Below are 20605 nucleotides of genomic sequence, written 5' to 3'. Positions count from 1 at the left end.
TTGAGTAGCAACTATTCTTAGTGTGAGCAGAAATACACCACAGAGAGGGAGAGATCATTTAAAGTAGTGTAGAATGAAAAGAACAGTGGTGAAAACAGCTCCGCAGACGTGATCACACCACACAAGGATATCCCATCTGTCATTTCACCAGGGTGTCGCTGAGGACCGACTGCATTAATTCACGCCTCAGTGTTAACCAGAAAACATATCACAATTCTGTTTGTCGCCCACTGGCCAGTATATTGTCCCACAGTGTTTTCATCTTCCCTTGCACTTCACCCCCCATTTCCCTCCACCTCACCCACCATCTCCCTCCCCTTACTTGGCCATAACCAGGGCTGTCATCAGGATGCATGGGATATCTTGGGTCCCACACAGAGAGTAATTATTATTAAGAGAAGATGAAAAGTGAACACCCCTCTTGCACGCTAAGAGATTGCAGCAGAGGCAGTCTGGCGACTGGTGGTCGTTCTCTTGGAGTGCCTAGCTAAGGCAAACTCAGCTCCCCTGCTGCTCAGGCTCAAAGTCCTTGACTGGAAATGCATGAGGAAATACAAAGAGGCTGTTCTCATAATCAGCTGAGGCTTGCTGGGTGTTCCATCGCAAAATCTGTGTTTCTTCATAGCGGGCACTCATGGTAAAATGCGCAAAACACATGACAATATAGTGAGAGGTTATGATGTGTTAAACAGATAGGGACATCAGAGTTAATTTGTTAAGTTGATGTTTTACTTACTGGGGCTTGCTCATGTTGCTGTATTGTTTCTGTGAATGGATGTCGACACGATTGTTACTCCTGATTTCAACAGAGATTAGAGACTTGGCTCATATCACACCTGTGGAGAAAGGTTAGAAAACAAGGAAGTTATTCATAGTCTCTCCATAACTATTCACATTCTGACAACAGCGCATCTCATATATGAAAACCTGTTCATTATACTTTAAACTATTTAACATTTGTTTTGAATGTCATGTTCATTAACTGTTTTATGAATTCACCTAAAACAACGAAGATTGTCCATATAAACTACAGATGAAAGACTCTATATTCATCTGAATAGCGTGAAAACAATAAATTAATCTGAACATAAACATTCTCCTACAGTATATACTCTGCTCTGTGAGTCCTCTGGTAGCGACAGATTTAACTCTGCACCAGGGGCTCAAAAACATCACATCACTTGAATAACAAGTAAGGCAGGATGAGAGCTTCTTTTTTTGCCATAGGAAATAGAACCATTGAAAAGTTAATTTAAATTACAGTCCATTCCAGCAGCTTTCCACAGACTACACACAAGAGAAGAGCAACCAGGTACATAGGCTTCACTCACACATAATCACAATCCCCTAGTCTTTGAAAAGGGATATCACTGCACAGACAGCTGCATTCCCCACATTGCAGGTACAAACTGATGCTCAATGCGCTAGTGCGTCACTTTTAAAAAGTCTGATAAAGTTGTCAGCAGCAATATAAACACATATCAGTAAGCAGCATGCACTGTAGAGGTTGTTTATTCAAAGCATCAATCATTTAAATGCCGGGCGGTGAGGAGAGGTTAATTTGCAGAGTGTTGTATAAAGTCAGGGCAAAGGAAAAACCTTCAGACACATGAGCTGATGTGATGAGGAGTCAGTATTTGGAGCTATAGCAGAACAGAATGTAGTCCAGCACAGCAGAGAAGAGAAGAATGTATTCAATATAAATAAATGCAGGTCAATCAAGGGCTAGAATGTAATATTGCATCAATGCTATACCCAAGACAAAATAATGCACACAACTGGCACCTATAGGAAATGTGGTCACAGCACAGGCAATAGCATAGGCTAAGCATTGCAGTTACTGTATGCAGGATTTCTTCTTTTTAAAGAAACCAGTCAATCCCAGCTCCTAATAATGGATGTGGCCATAGGTCAAGGACTTGACAACCCATCAGACAAGGTAGTTATTTAAGGTAAGCTCCGGGAAACAGGTAGAATATATATTGAATAAAACATCCATCAATTCCAAGACTTGAGTAAATACTTACACACCTCTATACTCATCATCAAAATAAAATATCTATCAGGCTGTAAATGAACTGTTGCCATATATCCATGTTGTTCTCCAACATACAGTAAAGGCAATAATAACTTGATTTTTTTTAACGGTAGGCACAGGTTATGACATACATCAAGGCAACCATTTCATATCGTCCAATCCCTTCACTTCCCAATATTCTCAGTTACAGCCTTCTGTCTACATTTCAGTATCCACCTCCTCAGTCAGAATCCAAGATGTATCCTACATTCGAAGTCCCCCCAATAAACACAGGGTTCTACCTCAAAGACTTGTCAACATTGATCCCTGCTAAACAGATAAAGGCTAGTATGTCTCCATTATTCTTCACACACAAGGCCTTGGATAGCTTTCTACAATGACTGTTATTCTGGTTCAAAGCACGTGGAACAAAAAGATATATAGGTTGGTACTACACGGTAGCTACTATAAGAGGTAGGCTATATTAGGTGTTTTCCTGAAAATGTAGCAAAGCCATCAATAGTGCAATAAAAAAAACACAGCTCGAATATGACAATCATTGTGGTCATTAAGACGCCAATAAAAGAAAAGGTGAAGGAATAGATGAAACAGTGAAAGTCACAGGCAGGAAGTATCGAAATAATTAATAAATATGATATTCTGACAAATAAACATACCTTTAATGCTCTACATTGTTGAAAGTATGGTCGTGACTCCCATGCCCTCCTAATGATGATGGTAATGTCTCCCTTGTCGATGATCAGTGTGAGCGAGGCTCGGTTCTTGCTGGGAGTAGGCTGCTGCAATCCTCTCCAGATTTGCATTGGCCAAGTACCCGTGCTGCTGCTTAGAATACAGGGCACAACGAAAAAGCCCGATCCTTACTGCAAGCCTCATCCTTCACGAAGGTGCTATTAAATGTTCACCACGATCCACATATTCAGATACTGGCATCTTTGTAACGGAAGGAGGCCAATCTAGTGCACAAATCGCGCCTGCTCACAGGGTTTCCCCATAAACACGTTATGGACTCCATGTGTCCAGTATAGGTTAATGACCAGGAACTGTCCAGGTGCTGAAATTGTGATCCAGCGTCATCCACAGATGCGAAGCAACGAACTATATCTCACAATGAAATGTGACGTTTTTATGGCTTTCATAAAGAGCTTTTTCATGCCACCCACCCGCAAAAGCATCATCAGTGTTCCTCGCGATAACATCGCAGTGACAGCAGGACGGCATACGGTTCCAGTTCCTGGATGGTCAAAGGCTACTTTGACGCATGTCACTAGGTCTTTCCATGAAATTGGTGACTTTTGCGTCCCTTTGATATTTTACGTGAAACTTGTGCACCAATATTGAATTGAAAAAAATAGTTATATGAAATGTAGACCACATGGAGAATTCAATAAATTCGATTTTCTATGTAAATAAAGGCTCGCAAAAGTGCCAAAATTCAGCATTTTGGCATGCACCTCCATCAACTCTGTGTCACTTCACAAAAATATTCTAAACCAGGTATACATCCCTTTCCTGCAGTCAAATAACCTAGTGTCCCCATGGGTGGAATGTTTTTCCTATTCCCCCCCCCTCAATTTTTTTTTAAACAGCCGAAAATCTAGCGTTTCTATGTCAAACAGTTTTGTTATATTTCAGTCTTCTGTGATGTATATAAAGTGTAATATTGGAATGCAAACTGAAAATAAATGGAAAACATTTCAACTCTATATCTGACATGGTACAAGTATCTTATTTTCTTAAGCCTATAACCATGTGTGAGATACATACTTTTGTTTCAAAGTAGATTTGTTTAAGACTTCCGTAGAAACACTCTTATGACCTTGATTTAGCCCACTGCAGTAAAAGATTAATCCCCAAATTTCACAGAACCTTCATAGATCTAGATATAGGTTAGCTATAGGTTCCTCAGATTATGCTACACGACTGACATTTAGGCAATCTTGTAGTTTCAAAAAGTAGTAGGCCTATTTAAACATTACATAGTAATTATGATTACAATACTTTGCACTTATCCCTGACTTATTTATGTCACTTGTTAAATCTACTTCAATCAGTGTAGATGAAGGGAAGGAGACAGGTTAAAAAAGGATTTTTAAGCCTTGAGACAATTGAAGCATGAATTGTGAATGTGTGCCATTCAGAGGGTGAATGGGCAAGACAAAAGATTGAAGTGCCTTTGAACGGAGTGTGCTAGTAGGTGCCAGGCACACCGTGTCACGAACTGCAACGCTGCTGGGTTTTTCATGCTCAACAGTTTCCCGTGTGTATCAAGAATGGTCCACCACCCAAAGGACATCCAGCCAACTTGGCACAACTGTGGGAAGCGTTGGAGTCAACATGGACCAGCATTCCCCTGGAACGCTTTTGAAACCGGGGTGGGGGGAGGGCAACTCAATATTAGGAAGCTGTTCTTAATATTTTGTACACTCAGTGTTTGGTGTTTGACCTGACAGTCAACCTCTCAACAACATGCATTTTACAAGATGAGCACTCTCTTATGGTGTTTTTCAACATAGCATATGGGTTATTTGATCAATGTGACAATATATCAATAGTATTTCATTGGACCTCCAAGGCTGGCTACCCAGCAAACCAAAATTGTTTCTGGGAAGTTTAGCAGAACATTTTTTGGGTCGCGGCTACTGTTCTCATAACACAAAAACAGTTTAGACGAGCTGATGATTATAGAATGTTTGTATAAAACATTTGCCTGATTTTGCAAGAACATTCTTAGAACACATTTCATCTAATCTTTAGAAGTTCCCAGAATGTTTCATTAGGTTGTGAGAACAGTCTGATTCGAACATTGTGAGGACATCACAAAAGATGTTCCCAAAATACAAAAACTGTCCACAATGTTTATTTCAGGATGCAAAATAACCTTCACCTGGTAGTACACGAAAATTCCCAGAACACATTTTGTCTGTTCTTTAAAGGTTCCCAGAATGTTTCATTAAGTTGTGGGCAGTGGTGGAAAAAGTACAATGTATTAACTTAAGGGGGCTGAATAATTTTGCACGCCCAATTTTTCAGTTTTTGATTTGTTAAAAAAAATTGAAATATCCAATAAATGTCGTTCCACTTCATGATTGTGTTCCACTTGTTGTTGATTCTTCACAAAAAAATACAGTTTTATATCTTTATGTTTGAAGCCTGAAATGTGGCAAAAGGTCGCAAAGTTCAAGGGGGCCGAATACTTTCGCAAGGCACTGTATTTATTGAAATGTTCTGAGCACTTCCAAGACAAGGTAAAATGTATATTGCGTGAACATCAATGGAATATTGTGTTAAACCTAAAACAAATATGCTATGAACGTCATAGAAACGAACTAAGTAGCATAATACAAAAATCCCCATCAACATCCGCCAATGATGGCATTACGCTTCTGCGGTTGAAGGTGGCCGAGCTATAGCGGTGTTGCAGACCATGAGACATGCCGAAAATCGGTCTTCTCACATAAACACCTGTAGCATCCGAACGGTTGGGCCTACCAACTAATATGACAACTCAATGGAAAGACAAGACTTTAACGAACACAATGGTTTTTTCCGCTTCATAGGAATCTTCTGAAAGGAGCCGGTACCATTTAAAAAATCATGGAAGTGCTCACACACACTTTTTCAGTTCTGCCGACAAATTTTCTATAGGATTGAGGTCAGGGCTTTGTGATGGCCACTCCAATACCTTGGCTTTGTTGTCTTTAAGCCCTTTTACCACCACTTTGGAAGTATGCTTGAGGTCATTGTCCATTAGGAAGACCCACTTGTGACCAAGCTTTAACTTCCTGACTGATGTCTTGAGATGTTGCTTCAATATAGCCACATAATTTTCCTGCCTCATGATGCCATCTATTTTGTGAAGTGCACCAGTCCCTCCAGTAGCAAAGCACCCCCACAACATGATGCTGCCACCCCCGTGCTTCATGGTTGGGATGGTGTTCTTCGGTCGGCTTGTAAGCCTCCCCCTTTTTCCTCCAAACATAACGATGGTCATTATGGCCAAACAGCTCTATTTATGTTTCATCAGACCAGAGGACATTTCTCCAAAAAGTATGATCTTTGTCCCCATGTGCAGTTGCAAACTGTAGTCTGGCTTTTTTATGGTGGTTTTGGAGCAGTGGCTTCTTCCTTGCTGAGCGGCCTTTCAGGTTATGTCGATATAGGACTCGTTTTACTGTGGATATAGATACTTTTGTACCTGTTTCCTCCAGCATCTTCACAAGGTCCTTTGCTGTTGTTCTGGGATTGATTTGCACTTTTCGCACTAAAGTACGTTCATCTCTAGGAGACAGAATGCGTCTCCTTCCTGGGCAGTATGACAGGTGCGTGGTCCCATGGTATTTATACTTGCATACTATTGTTTGTATAGATGAACATGGTACATTCAGGTATTTGGAAATTGCTCCTAAGGATGAACCAGACTTGTGGAGGTCTACAATTATTTTCTGAGGTCTTTGCTGATTTCTTTTGATTTTCCCATGATATCAAGCAAAGAGGCACTGAGTTTGAAAGTAGGCCTTGAAGTACATCCACAGGTACATCTCCAATTGACTCAAATTATGTCAATTAGCCTATCAGAAGTTTCTAAAGCCATGACATCATTTTCTGGAATTTTCCAAGCTGGTTAAAGGCACAGTAAACTTAATGTATGTAAACTTCTGACCCACTGGAATTGTGATACATTGAATTATATGTGAAATAATCTGTCTGTAAACAATTGTTGGAAAAATGACTTGTATCATGCACAAAGTAGATGTCCTAACCGACTTGCCAAAACCATAGTTTGTTGACAAGAAATGTATAGAGTGGTTGAAAAAGGAGATTTAATGACTCAAACCTAAGTGTATGTAAACTTCCGACTTCAACTGTATGTTTTGGTGGAGGCTGCCGAGGGGAGGACGGCTCATATTCATGGCTGGAATGGAGTCAATAGAATGGTATCAACCACATGGAAACCACATATTTGATGTGTTTGATACCCTTCCATTTACTCCATTCCAGCCATTAATATGAGCCGTCATCCCCTCAGCAGCCTCCATTGATTTGTTTAATACCTAAAGGGGTCCTACAATTCTAAATCAAATAGCTGAATGATTCTTGGTATGACAATCTTGGTATGAACCCACGGCATAGACTCTTAAGGATGAAATGTGTTATAGGAACGTTCTTGCAACATCAGTCAAGTGTTTTATACAAACATACAAACTTTTGGGGAATGTTATATGGTGGTTGTTACAGATGTTGTGCACAACATTTTAGTGACTTTTAGGAGAACATTCCAAATAGATTTTCATCAAAAACATTCTCTGAGGCCTCTCTAGTGGCACCGGTCTAAGGCACAGCTTTGCAGTGCTTGAGGCGTCACTACAGACCCGGGTTCGATCCGAGGCTGTGTCACAACCGGGCGTGACCAGCATAGTCCGGGTTAGGGGAGGGTTTGGTTGGGGGGGGCTGTACTTGGCTCATCGCACTTTAGCAACTTCTTGTTGCAGGATGGGCACCTGCAGGCTGACTTTGATTGTTATTTGAATGGTGTTCCCTCTGACATATTGGTGCAGCTGGCTTCCAGGTTAAGCGGACGGGTGTTAAGAAGCGCAGTTTGGCCGGTCATGTTTTTCGAATGACGCATGACTCGACCATCGCCTCTCCCAAGCCTGTTGGGGTGTTGCAGTGATGAGACAAGATCGTAATTGGATCGCAATTGGATTTCACGAAATTGGGGAGAAAAAGGGTTAAAAAATAAATACATATCAAAAATTAAAACATCTCTGAAGGTTATCATCCTAATGTTAGATAAAAAACTAACTAGAACTTAATGGGAATCTTAGCTAATGTTCTGGGAAAGTTTGCTAGGTATAATAAAAACTGATGAGTTAACATGCTAACGGTTTTGAAAAAGTCCACAGAACAATGTTTACAAGCATGCCGGAAGTGTTGAGGCAGGAGGAATGTCATTAAGACGCCCAGAGCAAAGCAAAGTTGCCACGATTCCAGTCATACTTGCATTGTTTGCTCCAATTCCCTCTCAGCCTAGCAGTCATTCCATTGTCTCTCGAAACCCATAGGTTATTTATGTAAAGCCATGTTGCAATCACACAGACAACAGGTAGCTGAAACGTCGCTGGTTCGAATCCCCAAGTCAGCAAGGTGGAAAAATCTGCCGTTCTGCACTTGAGCAAGCAGTTAACCCCCAACAACAAATGCTCCCTTGGTGCCTATGATGTCGACTAAGGCAGCCCCCCACATCTCTCTGATTCAGAAGGTTTTGGGTTAAATACGAAAGACACATTTTGGTTGAATGCATTCAGTTGTGCAACTGACTAGGTATCCCCTTTCCCACCTGTGGATGGATTTTGTGATGCAATCATATTTACTTGGCTTTGACAAGCTAATGCCTTCCTGTATCATTACATTACAGTGTCTGCAGACACCTATTGTCTGTATGAAAGTAAACAACCAATGCACATTCTCTTATTGAAAGGTCAATGTTGTAAAATGATCTATCATTTCCACTAGTGGCTCATAAAAGCCTTTGTTTACCTACTCTATGTTGGGAATATTATATTCTGAGGCGCTCATTGAAAACGACCCCATTTCACTCAATCAGGCATTCTACCAAAATGAGTCAGAATCAATAGAGATAATCCAAACATTTAGCATTCCATTTACAATGTGGACAAACAGCTATCATAACATTTCTTGGCTCAAAGGAACACGCCCACATTAGTGCCTTTTAAGGTCCAAGAAAGAGCAGTTGTCAGAGTTATTTTCAGCAGTCTGCCTCTGTGACACCTTAGAAACCTGCACTAACCCTAACACAAACTGGAATGTTATGAGGTGGTAAGAAGAGGATCATAACAATACTATTGGTCAAATAACAACAAACCTCTTCATTATTTTCATGCAAAGGTGATAAGACCTTCATATGATTAAGGACACACAACCAGCTTACTTCTGTTATGCCTTGTTTTTGTGTAGAATGATTACAAAACATGAATCTTGCCTGTTTTCTGGTTATTTCCTATCTTGTTGTCTATGTAGATTCATAATTGTTAGGTTTGTTCCTTATATAATGACAAACTGGGGCGTAGGTTTAACTACTTTTAATGAACATATACTTCAGCTAGAAAACTCCATGTTTAGCCATGCAAGGCATTCTTCAATCATCCGCCTTCCGCATAGCCTGCTGGGTAACGTAGTCTAAATGTTGTTAACACATAACAACACAATAATGAGCTGTTACCTTTGTACATTGTACATTGTCTTAGGTGGGGATATAAAATAACTATGTCGCATTCTTCAGGATAGAACAAAAATCAAATGATGGCAGGTAAAATAGTTTGGCAAAATCATTTGAGAAGGAATATTGAGAATTTCCACATGATGTATATGTATTTTTAACTTTATTTTACTAGGCAAGTCAGTTAAGAACAAATTCTTATTTTCAATGACGGTCTAGGAATGGTGGGTTAACTGCCTGTTCAGGGGAAGAACGACAGATTTGTACCTTGTCAGCTCGGGGATTTGAACTTGCAACCTTCCGGTTACTAGTCCAACACTCTAACCACTAGGCTACGCTGCCGCCCCGTGTATGTGTTATATGTGTCAGTGTTTCTGAAATCTATCTATTCTGTCTTTTTTGTAGACCATGATGACTCATGTAATGAGTTAGAGACTTCCTACTGTATGAATGGAGGAACATGCTTAAAAATTCCTTTTATGGACACTCTTACTTGTGTGTAAGTTGCTCTCATGCTCTCCCCCCCATCACTATTCTCTAATGTCACTAATAGTTTGTCAGCCATAAGCAGGTGTAAAGTGATGAGCTAAGGAAGCAATGAGCTAAGTATGTTCTGGGAACTTCAGCATGGTGTTTTAGCTTTTGTTTTACTTTATCTCAGACCAGGTAGACCTACCATGGCTCTTGTTTCTCAGCTGGTGGAGGCTTGCTAGAGAATAACGCTGTTCCTTCTCCCTCAGCTGCAGTGAAAACTACAAAGGCAGTCGGTGTGAGCTGGACCAGCTGTTGATCACTGCACACGATGCAGGTGAGACAGAACTGATCGCTGCTGTTGTCATCATTGTCTTCGTATTCTAGTCGTGTTCACAGTAGTCATCTACTACACCTGCAAGTAAGAAGCACATTAATTTAGCATGGTTCATGAATAGACAAGTATGCAGGAATAGTGCTTTCAGGTCTGATACAGTTTCTTCTACTGTTGGTCTGAGACATTCCTTGTATTTGTTTTATTGTTAGGGTATGGAAGGCCAAACCAAAGAACCAGCAGAAAAACAGTGAACAACAGTATTGGAGAGTAGAGCCCAGAGATTGAGGCATGTTGCATATTATTTGGATAACAAAAGATTTCAAATAAAAGATTTCATGGACGGTGGCGTGATATGGTTTGGGGTCTGGATGCCACTAGAGATGCGGCTACGAAGGACCAGGAGGACAGAGGAGACCTCCACCCACAAACATTTTGCATCAAGCATCAAATCTCAAGCCTGTTTGAGTGGCCATCAAAAGCTGGAGCTGCTGTAGACACACAGTCACCCACTTTTTCTCCAGTCTGTGTGACTGGGCGTAGGACTGATTATAACCTGTTACAATGCATTTCATGCCAGTGGCTATTTTCCTCTGACACAGAATGCATGCTTAAAAAATGGAAGAGTGAAACCTGATGCCTTCATTCAAAGGAATACAATGTTTGCTTTGAGCCTGGTATACCATAGATTAGAGCACAGTGGGGTGATAATTAGAACAGTTATTTTTAATGTAGAATAATGCATATATTTGTGAAACTTTCATTTCAAGTCAAACGTGAAGTGAGAATTAGTTACAGTAAGCTTGTATTATTTAATGAATGTATACAACAAAGACACACCAGAAAGTGTACATCATTTGCAATATCACAAATCACAATAATAAATCATGTATGAGGAAACAAGGCGTTGTGTTTTCTTCAGTAATCAATGTCAATCAAGACTTTTGAACTAATGTAATTGACTTATAAGGATTGTAATATCCGCTATAAATACAATGGTTTACATTGAGGTACTGGCATTCATGGGAGGTTCATCAATGAGTCTGGATCATAGATAATTCAGATAATATAATCTCCATAAATGTCACCAGTTCCATTTCAGATGTACGTTAGACTTCAACCAACAGACTGTGCTAAGGGTCCCTCATCTCATATGAACTACTATGAGTCATGTATTCATGGCCCAAGAAGACCACCCCCATTTACCACTGTGCCCCTGAGGTGTTTTATATAGTTTTAAATGACAGGTAGTAATGAGGGAAACCGGGGTTGGGGTCAATTCCATTTCGATCCATGATAGGACCCCAACAACTTGAACAGACCTAATGCAAACTGCTCTTTCCACCCAGCATGACCTACAATTGATTTGCTGAAGTAGAGAAAGTAGATTAAACAATTGAGGTACTTATCAGTATTGAAAAGACTGTCGGAAGATCTCAATTGCATTATCCTCGCATCCTCTCTCATCTCCTTCTCAAAACCTATTGGATGAGTAAATCCATAAGTCCTGCCCCTCTGACCTTCTCCTCCAATGGGTTTGAGGAGATGAGGCGAGAGGAGTATGCAACTGAGATATTGGCCGTTTCTTAATTAAATTAGCTTAACTCCTGCTTCCTCTCTCATTCATCCTCTCTCGCCTCCTTTTAAAGAAGTTCAAACTTAATCGAGTGGCAGCAGGAGTGTGAACATGGATAAAAATGAGCTTCTATGAAATGAGAGGCCGTGTTTGAGAGTATCAAAACAGTTAAGCATCCTGGGTAAATTGAGACTGACTGATTTACAAATATGAGTGGTTATTAATGATGCAAAGTCATTTGTAGATCAGTCAGTTGGCAGTCACCATGCTGTCATCATCAATGTCAAACAAGCCTAGAAGCTCCTTCTCCACTCGAGTGTCATCAGGCAAATGACAGGGGTGGATCCCAAAATAAGTATGTAAAGTGATAAATACAAATTAAGTTTGCTGTGCAAGACAGTTACAGATAAAAGGATAAGTAGCATATTGTTTTTAAACATGTGCATGGTTTCACACAGCTGGAGGTGTGGCAGATATCAAAACTTCTGAAGTAGGCTACACTTGTGCTTCCTTGCCAAAAGGAAGCTATCGAGGAGGGGTGGACTGTCTTCCTTTTACCTACTAACAAATTGAAAGACTAGTCGACCACTTCTCTGTGACCCAGAAACCGATGAGAGGGAGGGGATTGGGCAAAAGTCCAACCTAATTAGAAAATACACTTGACCGTGTGACTTCAGGAATCACTGGTTCCTATTTATAGAAAAGCAGTAGACTGCTGCCACCTAGTGGTGGGTAGTCTCAATTGCACAAAGGTGATTATCAATCAAGATTTTTACAACATTACTACATTAACATTACACACCAAAGTTGAAGATTGTCTTTTATAATAAATACAAAATAAAAGGTAGACGTATAAAAGCAGTTTCAAATATACAAATGAGTGCTGATGATAAATCATTCATCCATCGGAAACATCGCAGTATCCTTCTCCACCACCAGCCAGCTCTGCGCATACAGCCCATCCTTATCCCAGCAGACCTGTCTTGTCCACCATGCCCACAGAGCCTGTGCCGTCTCTGGTTTGAGGAAGCCAGACAGGAGGTCTGCACCACCCTTCAGGTAGGCCACTTTGTAGTTGTAGAGCAGAGCATTCCCAAAGAGGAGCAGATCTCCCACAGCGGAGAGAAAGCCACCTCCTGCCCACTTATAGGAGACATCCACATAAGGGCAGTTTACTATGCATCCTTTCTTATTGCAATGATGAAACCTGAAACAGAATGTGCAGAACATCTGTAAAAATACTCAAAAGCCAAGCTGATCTTACACCAAATTACCACTGAATGTATAATGCTGTGGAGATAGATTACCTTGAGCAGTTAAAAACTCAGCAAAAGAAGAAAGAAAAGTCCTCTCACTGTCAACTGCATGAGGGAGGGGGTTCAAATCAAAGGTCAGTCAGTATCTGGTGTGGGCACCAGCTGCATTAAGTACTGCAGTGCATCTCCTCCTCGTGGACTGCACAAGATTTGCCAGTTCTTGCTGTGAGATGACACCCCTCTCTTCCACCAAGGCATCTGCAAGTTCCCAGACATTTCTGTGGGGAATGGCCCTAGTCCTCACCATCCGATCCAACAGGTCCCAGATGTGCTCAATGGGATTGAGATTCGGGCTCTTCACTGACCATGGCAGAACACTGACATGCCTGTAGTGATGCTGGGCGGGCGGGCAGGTGCAGGCAGCGATCGGTTGAAGTGCATGCATTTAGTTTTACTTGCATTTAAGAGCAGTTGGAGGCCACGGAAGGAGAGATGTATGGCATTAAAGCTCGTCTTCAGGTTAGTTAATTAACACAGTGTCCAAAGAAGGGCCAGAAGTATACAGAATGGTGTCGTCTGCGTTTAGTGGTGTGGTGTAGAATGGTGTCGTCTGCGAAAGTTTACTTTCCTGTCAATTCATTTAAATGCACATAGGATTCAATTTGTTGATTTGATTGACAGCCATAACTCTTACATGGTACCTACCAGGTTTGAAAATGAGAGGATCGTCCTGGAAAAGAGCAAAGGCTTGAATGACACAGTCAAAGCTGTCTTTCAGGTAGTATTCCTCTAACTCAAATAATTTTTTCTTCTGGCCCTGTTTGGTTTCCTTGCACATGGTGCTGCTGTCCTCGGGTTCTCTTTGTAATAAAATTAGTCCTTTTCCTCTTTACCAGGCAGTTTCAAAAGTTGTTTGGCCTTCTCCATGTCCTCCCTCACTTATTAGCATCCTTCTAGTGCCGTATGCCACTTCTCTCACAGGTGAGAGAATCAACCGCAGGGTTATAGTCACCTAGATATCAAATAAACAAATAAAGACCCTCAAGAAAGACACAACACTTTGATAATTCAAATATTGACATTAGTAGGAAAAGAGAGTTCAAGGTGAGATGATCATGCCAATTTGATAGAATGCATCTTTAATGTAACTTAAAGAACTCAACTTACATCTCCCTTAACCTGTTTTTCAGGGGAACTCAGGGACTTATTTCTGGACAGGGGCATCTAGGTACAGCTTCCCCTCCAGCTGCTACTGTAGTTTGGGGTTTACTGATGCTGGCGATCCTCAGCACCATTTCTGGGCCACACGGCACACAATTCTCCAAGTCAGCATAGCCAAGTCCTTCAACATGGACATCAGTTAGTTAGAAGCATGTCTGAAACAGTAGCATTATGCATTGTATTAATTTGTGAACATATGAGAAGTATATCACATCTACTACAGTGAACCTAAAAGTACTGCATTGCACCAACCTTCACACCGGACATGAGTGCCAGCCACAGACACACAGAACACCAGCCCTGGATCCCCAACCTCATCCTGTCCCACCAAGAAAGAGGTGATGGACAGAGACAGACAAATGATAAAATGAGCATGTTGAGGTTGAGTTGCATGCACCAATTAGCTGAATGTTATGACATTAAACTTTAGCAGTTCAGGATTTTAAAAATCAATGCCAAAAACTCAAAATACCTGTACCTTTATCTGCTGAACAACGTCTGATAACTTGAATGGCAGCACCATATCTTCCGGTCTGCTTGAAGTCCTCTTCACACAAGAGACGACCTGAAGATCACTGACGTCAAGATTTGATCAAGTGTTTTCCAAGTTCCCAGTTGTCTTGAAAGCACCCTAGATCTACACAATCTACACAATGGATGTGATAGTGGTTCATTTGCGTAGCTCTCAACGTACTTTTGTGTGGATGAATTTTTGGAACGCGACTGGGAAATCAATTTGGAGAGCTCACAGTGTAAAACAGAGTAGTTACTCAATGTGAAAGTCCGGAAAATGTTCCCTTTTTCTGTTCTAACACGACAAAGGCCTGTTGTTTTGACAGCTGGAGTCAGCGAGTTTGTGGTGTCAACAAAGACTAGTAGCACGTGTAAAATAGTAAATAATACTACTTCTCAGAGGGCCAGTTTCACAGACAGGTTTTAGATTAAGCCAGGAGTAGGCCTTAATGTGTACTAGTTAGACTAGGCCATTTAAGTAGCTTCCATGAGCGTGGCTTAAATTTGGCTTAGTTAGTCGGAGACTATGGAGACCTGCAGTAAGATAAGTAGCCTAAACCTAAACGAGAACACCTGGGTTAAGCCTGATTAGGTTAAGTATGAGCACATGCTGTTGGTCTAATAGTGCTCATAAAAACCCAGAATGGAATAGAAAACACCATTACATGTATCTTGAGACAAAACAATTGCAGAGGTTAAAAATAATTGGTTCAAAAAACTTTTGTGAGTATGAAAAAACACTACTAAAACAAATTTTGTCAAACCAGTTATTGAAAGTAAAGACCATACTACTGCTACTGAGCAAAATAAAGAGTGGTTGGCCTGCATTTTGCAGTGAATTCAATGAAAATGTAACAAAAGACTACAACAACTTCAGGTGAGATATCTTCATAATTATCAGTATTTCTCATATTCATATTTTTGTGACATCACTTGTATTGAATGATATCTGCCTTTTATAGACTCTGTGGAAGAACCTTAAACTGGCTTTAAAAAGAGAATGCAGAGATCAGAAGAGAGTGATTTACTACTGGTGGTGGACCACCAAAAAAAAGACAAGACTGATGAATCGAGTGACTTGCTGTCTGGAATAATAGAGCACCAGCAACCTCTGGATGGTATACCAGATGATGACCATTTGGACAGTTCAGATGAAGATCTGAGCACAAATGGTACATATACCAAGGAAAGTAAATTGATTACTTCCTTTGGTAAATATATTCCACTGTCTGTCAATGTTTATTCTTCTTTCATTCTAAGAACCATATGAATTTATTTGTGCTTCTTTTTCCAGAGGAAAGGAATCAGAACAGGTTGGAAGAGCCAGTGCACAGTGAGGGTGTACCCTCCACATCTGCTATAGCATCCCTTAGAGAAGATGCTGCCATCGCCTTTCAGCAGAGAACAAAAAAGATGACCATTTATGAAAAGTTAGCCAGAGAATTTCATGAGCTTAAAATGAGATATCTGAAGGAAAAACATGAAATGAGAATTAGTTTAGTTGAATTGGATATGAAGTTGGAAGAGAGAGATATTATACAGTAATGAGACCATCGTGATTACCAGTCATGGTGAACAATATGATATGTGAAAAATATTTTTTTTGTCATTTGGATATTCATGAGTGAGAGTATTTTAATCACCACAAATGACAGTTAAACCAGCCTTGGTTTAGTCACCCATTTAATTTTGCTGCACACTATTTTAATGTCGTACAGAACAAACATTATCAAAGCAAAAATAAGCCATAACGAATACATTCCATATTTAAATGCATCTCATCTAGTTGAAGTGCTGCAATGTGAAAAGAACTGTGTGCAAGTCCTCGTTGGTCATTGCCTGCCTCAGCCCCATGGGCACATCTGCTTGATCCTGATCTTCCATTAGAGGATCAGGACAGCAATATTGCTTTAAGTAGTTGTGCAGCACAGCTGTAGCAATGATCACATTGCAGCAGCATCTTTGCTTGAAACTAAGTGTATTGTGTAAACACTGGAATCGATTTTTCCATACTCCAAACATACGCTTGACTAACCCTCTTGTGCGGATATGAGCTCTGTTGTATCTTTGCTGCTCTGCTGTTGTGGGATTTATGTATGGAGTGAATAAAAAATTACTCTGACCATATCCACTGTCACCAAGTAGTAGTCCACTATGTTGTCCTCTCTGAAACTGAGCAGACAATGAAGAATTGAGAAAAATCCTTGAATCGTGATTTGTAGCTTTCTAATGGGGAACAATGTTTGAAAACTCTAAATTAGGAGTGCATACACCCTGAACATTGATTTAAAAACAGTTCTTACGGTTCCTCAGCATCAGGAGTTACTCCTCAGCATCAGGAGTTGATGGACACTTGATGGGAACATGAGATCCATCTATACAGCCAATCACTCCTGGGATGTGCCCATATTCATAGAATTGCCATTTTTGTTTGCTTGGCCAGGAGCGTCAGAAAACTTGATGTAAAGACTCCTCAGTTCACAAATGGCCCTGCAGACTTTAAACTATTCTACACACAGTTGCTTCACTGGCACCACACAAATCACCAGTTTCACGATGAAAGATTCCAGATGCCAAAAACCTCAGTGTGATCAGAACTTGGAGAGAATTGGGTAAAGGCCTTCCTCCATGAGACAGAGAGGAAAGTTTAGGCTCAAGCAAAGATATTATCTCCAAGGCAATTTCTTTGTACATACGAAGGTGGTCTCAAAAACTATTTCACCAAAGTAATTTAATGGATTACTCCTATCCGCAAATACTCATCTGGCTGGCCTCTGTAGCGCATGTTGTTCTTCATTTAGATATTGCAAATAGTCCATGCTCCCTCACAAACAGTACTAAGCAGAAGTTAAGCCTGCCTCTTTGAAGGATTAATTTAAGCTTAAATTTAGTAAGAGTAGCTCTTATCCTCCCTCTTGCAATCGGCTTTGTTTAATCCAGAACTGGATAAATCTACGACTATTTTAAAATAAAGCAACATGCACAGACTTGAGTTAAGATAGCTCAAACAGGCATTTTAGTCTGGGACTAGGCTTAAACTTTGTCTGTGAAACAGGCCCAGAAAGCATTAAACTGTAAAGAGAAGTTAAACAAGGTTGCCCACTATCAGCATATCTATTTATTATGACCAACTAAATTAAAAAATCAGATCCAACAATAATATCAAGCTGCTAGAAATCCAGGGCTTAAAAACAAAAAATGGTGGGTTGGAAATTATGCAGAAAATTACATTGATAAAAGCCACAATCTATGGAATATGAAAGCTGATCTACAACCCTAAAAATAAAAAATAATAAGAGCACATGATCACCGCACGGCAATCTTTACACTCGGAACAAAATCGATTAAATGGCAAGTCGGCCTATGGTAACCGCGACATGATAACAATGTAACACTTTTCTCTTGGCTATTAGCTGACTGAAGTTTGTTTCCCCGTAGAAAACCAATACAATCGAATTGAGTTTGCAACATTTCCTGAGACACCTGCTTTCATCAGACCACATTAATTGGGAGCAGAGATATACTATGCGGTTCTTCTTCTTCTTTGGGGTTTAATGGCGCTTGGCATCCAATATGTTGCATTACCTCCCCCTAACTGATCTATAATATCAATCCCTTACACTTTGTGATACAAAATGGGAAAAAGGGGGAAATAAAAAAAGTTAAGGTACCCCATTCCACTACTTTGACCCTATCTGCTCCTGCACCATGCCAATGGCCTGGGAGGACAGGACACCACCACTGAACACACACTGCAACTCTTCAGAAATCAAACCTCATATACCCAAATACTTCTCTGCAGCAGTCACCACAACATATATTTTCTTTGATGAAGTTCTGCTGAACATTGATATGAACGCCAAGAAGCCAACCTTACTGAAGCATATTTTAGTTGTTGCCCTATCCCTCTGTGCTGGCACAGATCTACTACTCAAAGGGATCCTCTCAGGATCCCTCAACCTTGATGCTTCCTCTTCTTCTTTCTTCACTGCCTCAGATTACGAAACATTCTGCACAATTATGTCTCTGGTCACCTCAATCTGCCTCTCTCGCACCGGACACTTCCGATCCCCAGCAACATCGGCACCCCTACAGTTGACACACACTACTTTATCCACCAAAACCACACAATCTAATTATTTTTTTATATATATTTTTTTAAACCTTTATTTAACTATGCAATTCAGTTAAGAACAAATGATTATTTACAATGACGGCCTATCAAAAGGTCTCCTGCGGGGATAGGGGATTAAACATAAACTAAAAACATAGGACAAAACACATCATGGCAAGAGAGATCACAACAATACATGCCCTTCTGCAGACTTACCACATCTAAGATTCTCCGCCCTCTACACACTGCTGCAACATGACCATAAACGTTGCACCTGAAACATCGGAGTGGATTCGGCACCCAAGCTCTAACAGGACAATTTATATATCCTAACATGACTTTGTGAGGTAAAATAGACTCAAAACTCAAACAGACTGATAGTGACTCCTCTGTTTCACCAAGCTCATCACCGGGTATGCGTCGCACCAAATGACAGGCTTCACAAACACCAGGAATCTTCATCTTCAATTACTCCACCTCTACACTTAACGCTACCCCAGAAATCACTCCTTTCAATGGTGCCCTATTCCTAAGTGCAAAGCAAGAAACAGATCTTGACCCAGATTAAATGAGACAGAGCACCCGCTTCCTCTGGGCAGAAGAAACACAAATAAATATAAGTCCAGTACAGGTTACCTTCATTCGTCCTTTCCCACCCACCCTAAAACCACAAATGTATCTGCCAAAAGGCAGGGATCCACTTTCTCCAAAAATGTCACTCCTACTGGACCAGATTCTTCTTTATCATCGATTCCAAGCTCGGGCTCGATTCCAAGCTCGGCTTAACTCCCTCATTCACTTCCTTTTCACCTCCAGAACTCAGTATGGCTTACGGCTCACATCAATCTTCACTCCTTGTGAAAATCTTCCAATTTTCCACATAAAAATGTCTTTCTTCCCTTGAGGGATGCCATCTCTCCGGGTCCTTCCTTTGTCTCTTGCATGCCCCCCAGACTTTAATGCAATCTTGTGGCTAACCACACATTTGCAATGGATGAACCACTTTATAAAGGCACATTAAATAATCCTGTATAATTATACAGTTTATACCCATTTTATACCGATTGTCTGTATACATAGCCTATAAGAATATTTGTAAACAAACCATAAATGTCTCTTTTTATTTATTGGAAAGCTGTGAGTGCTGTTGTATGACACAATATCAGTACTTGTTGCATTTTTTACTTGTCTAAGTCCTGTCATCAATTGATTTCAGCCAGTGTATGGCTGTAGATTAACTGCAATGTTTGAATGGAATGTTGGCATATTGGCAGTTAATTTGAAAACTTTCTTGCTGGCTAACAAACATATAGTGCAGATACATTTTTCAAATGTATTACTTTATACAATATCTTATCACAGCACTGGCAAACAACGGTTGACCAACTTCCTGACCAAAATGACTGATCTTTATCCCATCACAAGAAGGTTCAGGCCTAATTGAAGTACTTTAATGACCAATTCTGACAAAAACATGACAGCCTGCCACAACCATACTGCAATGGCACACCTCACAACTGTTCACATTGAATTACCATAAACTACAAGAAATTACCAGCATGACAACTGTTAGTTCTATCTGAAAAGGAATGCAAAATGTAGTGTCCATAAAAAAGGGACTAGAACGACTGATGACCCACTGATCTCAGTCGGAGCTTGTTTTTTTCCCCCCCGAGTTCCCAGTTGTCTTGAGCGCACTGAAGTCGGAGATTCCGAGTTCCCAGTCTTGAACGCTGCATTACAACACCTGGATAGGTATTTTACATATCAGTTAACTACCACATTTGCAATGTGTCAGTCGCTGACACAGTTGACGTGGTACGCAACCATTGGTTGATGCAT

General features: G+C 40.5%; 1 protein-coding gene and 3 long non-coding RNA genes across 7 annotated transcripts in view; 1 reads left to right on the top strand and 3 right to left on the bottom strand.

Moving 5' to 3' along the window:
• LOC112252400 (transmembrane protein 266-like) overlaps positions 1-10166 on the bottom strand; it is a 77985-nt gene extending 67819 nt beyond the window's left edge. The window contains exons 1-3 of one of the 4 annotated variants that reach the window (XM_042323170.1): positions 9955-10166; positions 2695-2863; positions 737-836 (exon numbers count right to left, since the gene is read on the bottom strand). In XM_042323170.1, the coding sequence (XP_042179104.1) occupies positions 737-750 (14 nt within the window). In that variant the 5' untranslated portion in view covers positions 751-836; positions 2695-2863; positions 9955-10166. Of the gene's footprint in view, positions 1-736; positions 837-2694; positions 3270-9954 lie in introns of those variants that run through there. The other 3 variants (XM_042323171.1, XM_042323169.1, XM_042323172.1) reach the window with 3 other exon arrangements.
• Positions 10167-12466: 2300 nt separating this feature from the next.
• Positions 12467-13139, bottom strand: LOC112252401. Its single transcript, XR_002953841.2, has 2 exons — positions 12967-13139; positions 12467-12866 (listed from the first exon to the last, which is right to left on the bottom strand). It is a non-coding gene; the product is annotated as an uncharacterized LOC112252401 (long non-coding RNA).
• A 193-nt stretch (positions 13140-13332) lies between these two features.
• On the bottom strand, positions 13333-15041 carry LOC112252399. The gene is made up of 3 exons (XR_002953840.2): positions 14389-15041; positions 14083-14257; positions 13333-13927 (listed from the first exon to the last, which is right to left on the bottom strand). It is a non-coding gene; the product is annotated as an uncharacterized LOC112252399 (long non-coding RNA).
• A 242-nt stretch (positions 15042-15283) lies between these two features.
• On the top strand, positions 15284-17905 carry LOC112252398. The gene is made up of 3 exons (XR_002953839.2): positions 15284-15526; positions 15612-15821; positions 15944-17905. It is a non-coding gene; the product is annotated as an uncharacterized LOC112252398 (long non-coding RNA).
• The last annotated feature ends 2700 nt before the right edge of the window (positions 17906-20605 follow it).

The sequence above is a fragment of the Oncorhynchus tshawytscha genome, linkage group LG06 (assembly GCF_018296145.1).
Source record: "Oncorhynchus tshawytscha isolate Ot180627B linkage group LG06, Otsh_v2.0, whole genome shotgun sequence".
In the NCBI taxonomy this organism is placed as follows: Eukaryota; Metazoa; Chordata; class Actinopteri; order Salmoniformes; family Salmonidae; genus Oncorhynchus; species Oncorhynchus tshawytscha.
Note: the sequence above shows the minus strand (reverse complement) of the source record. Positions and strands in the feature narration are given on the sequence as shown.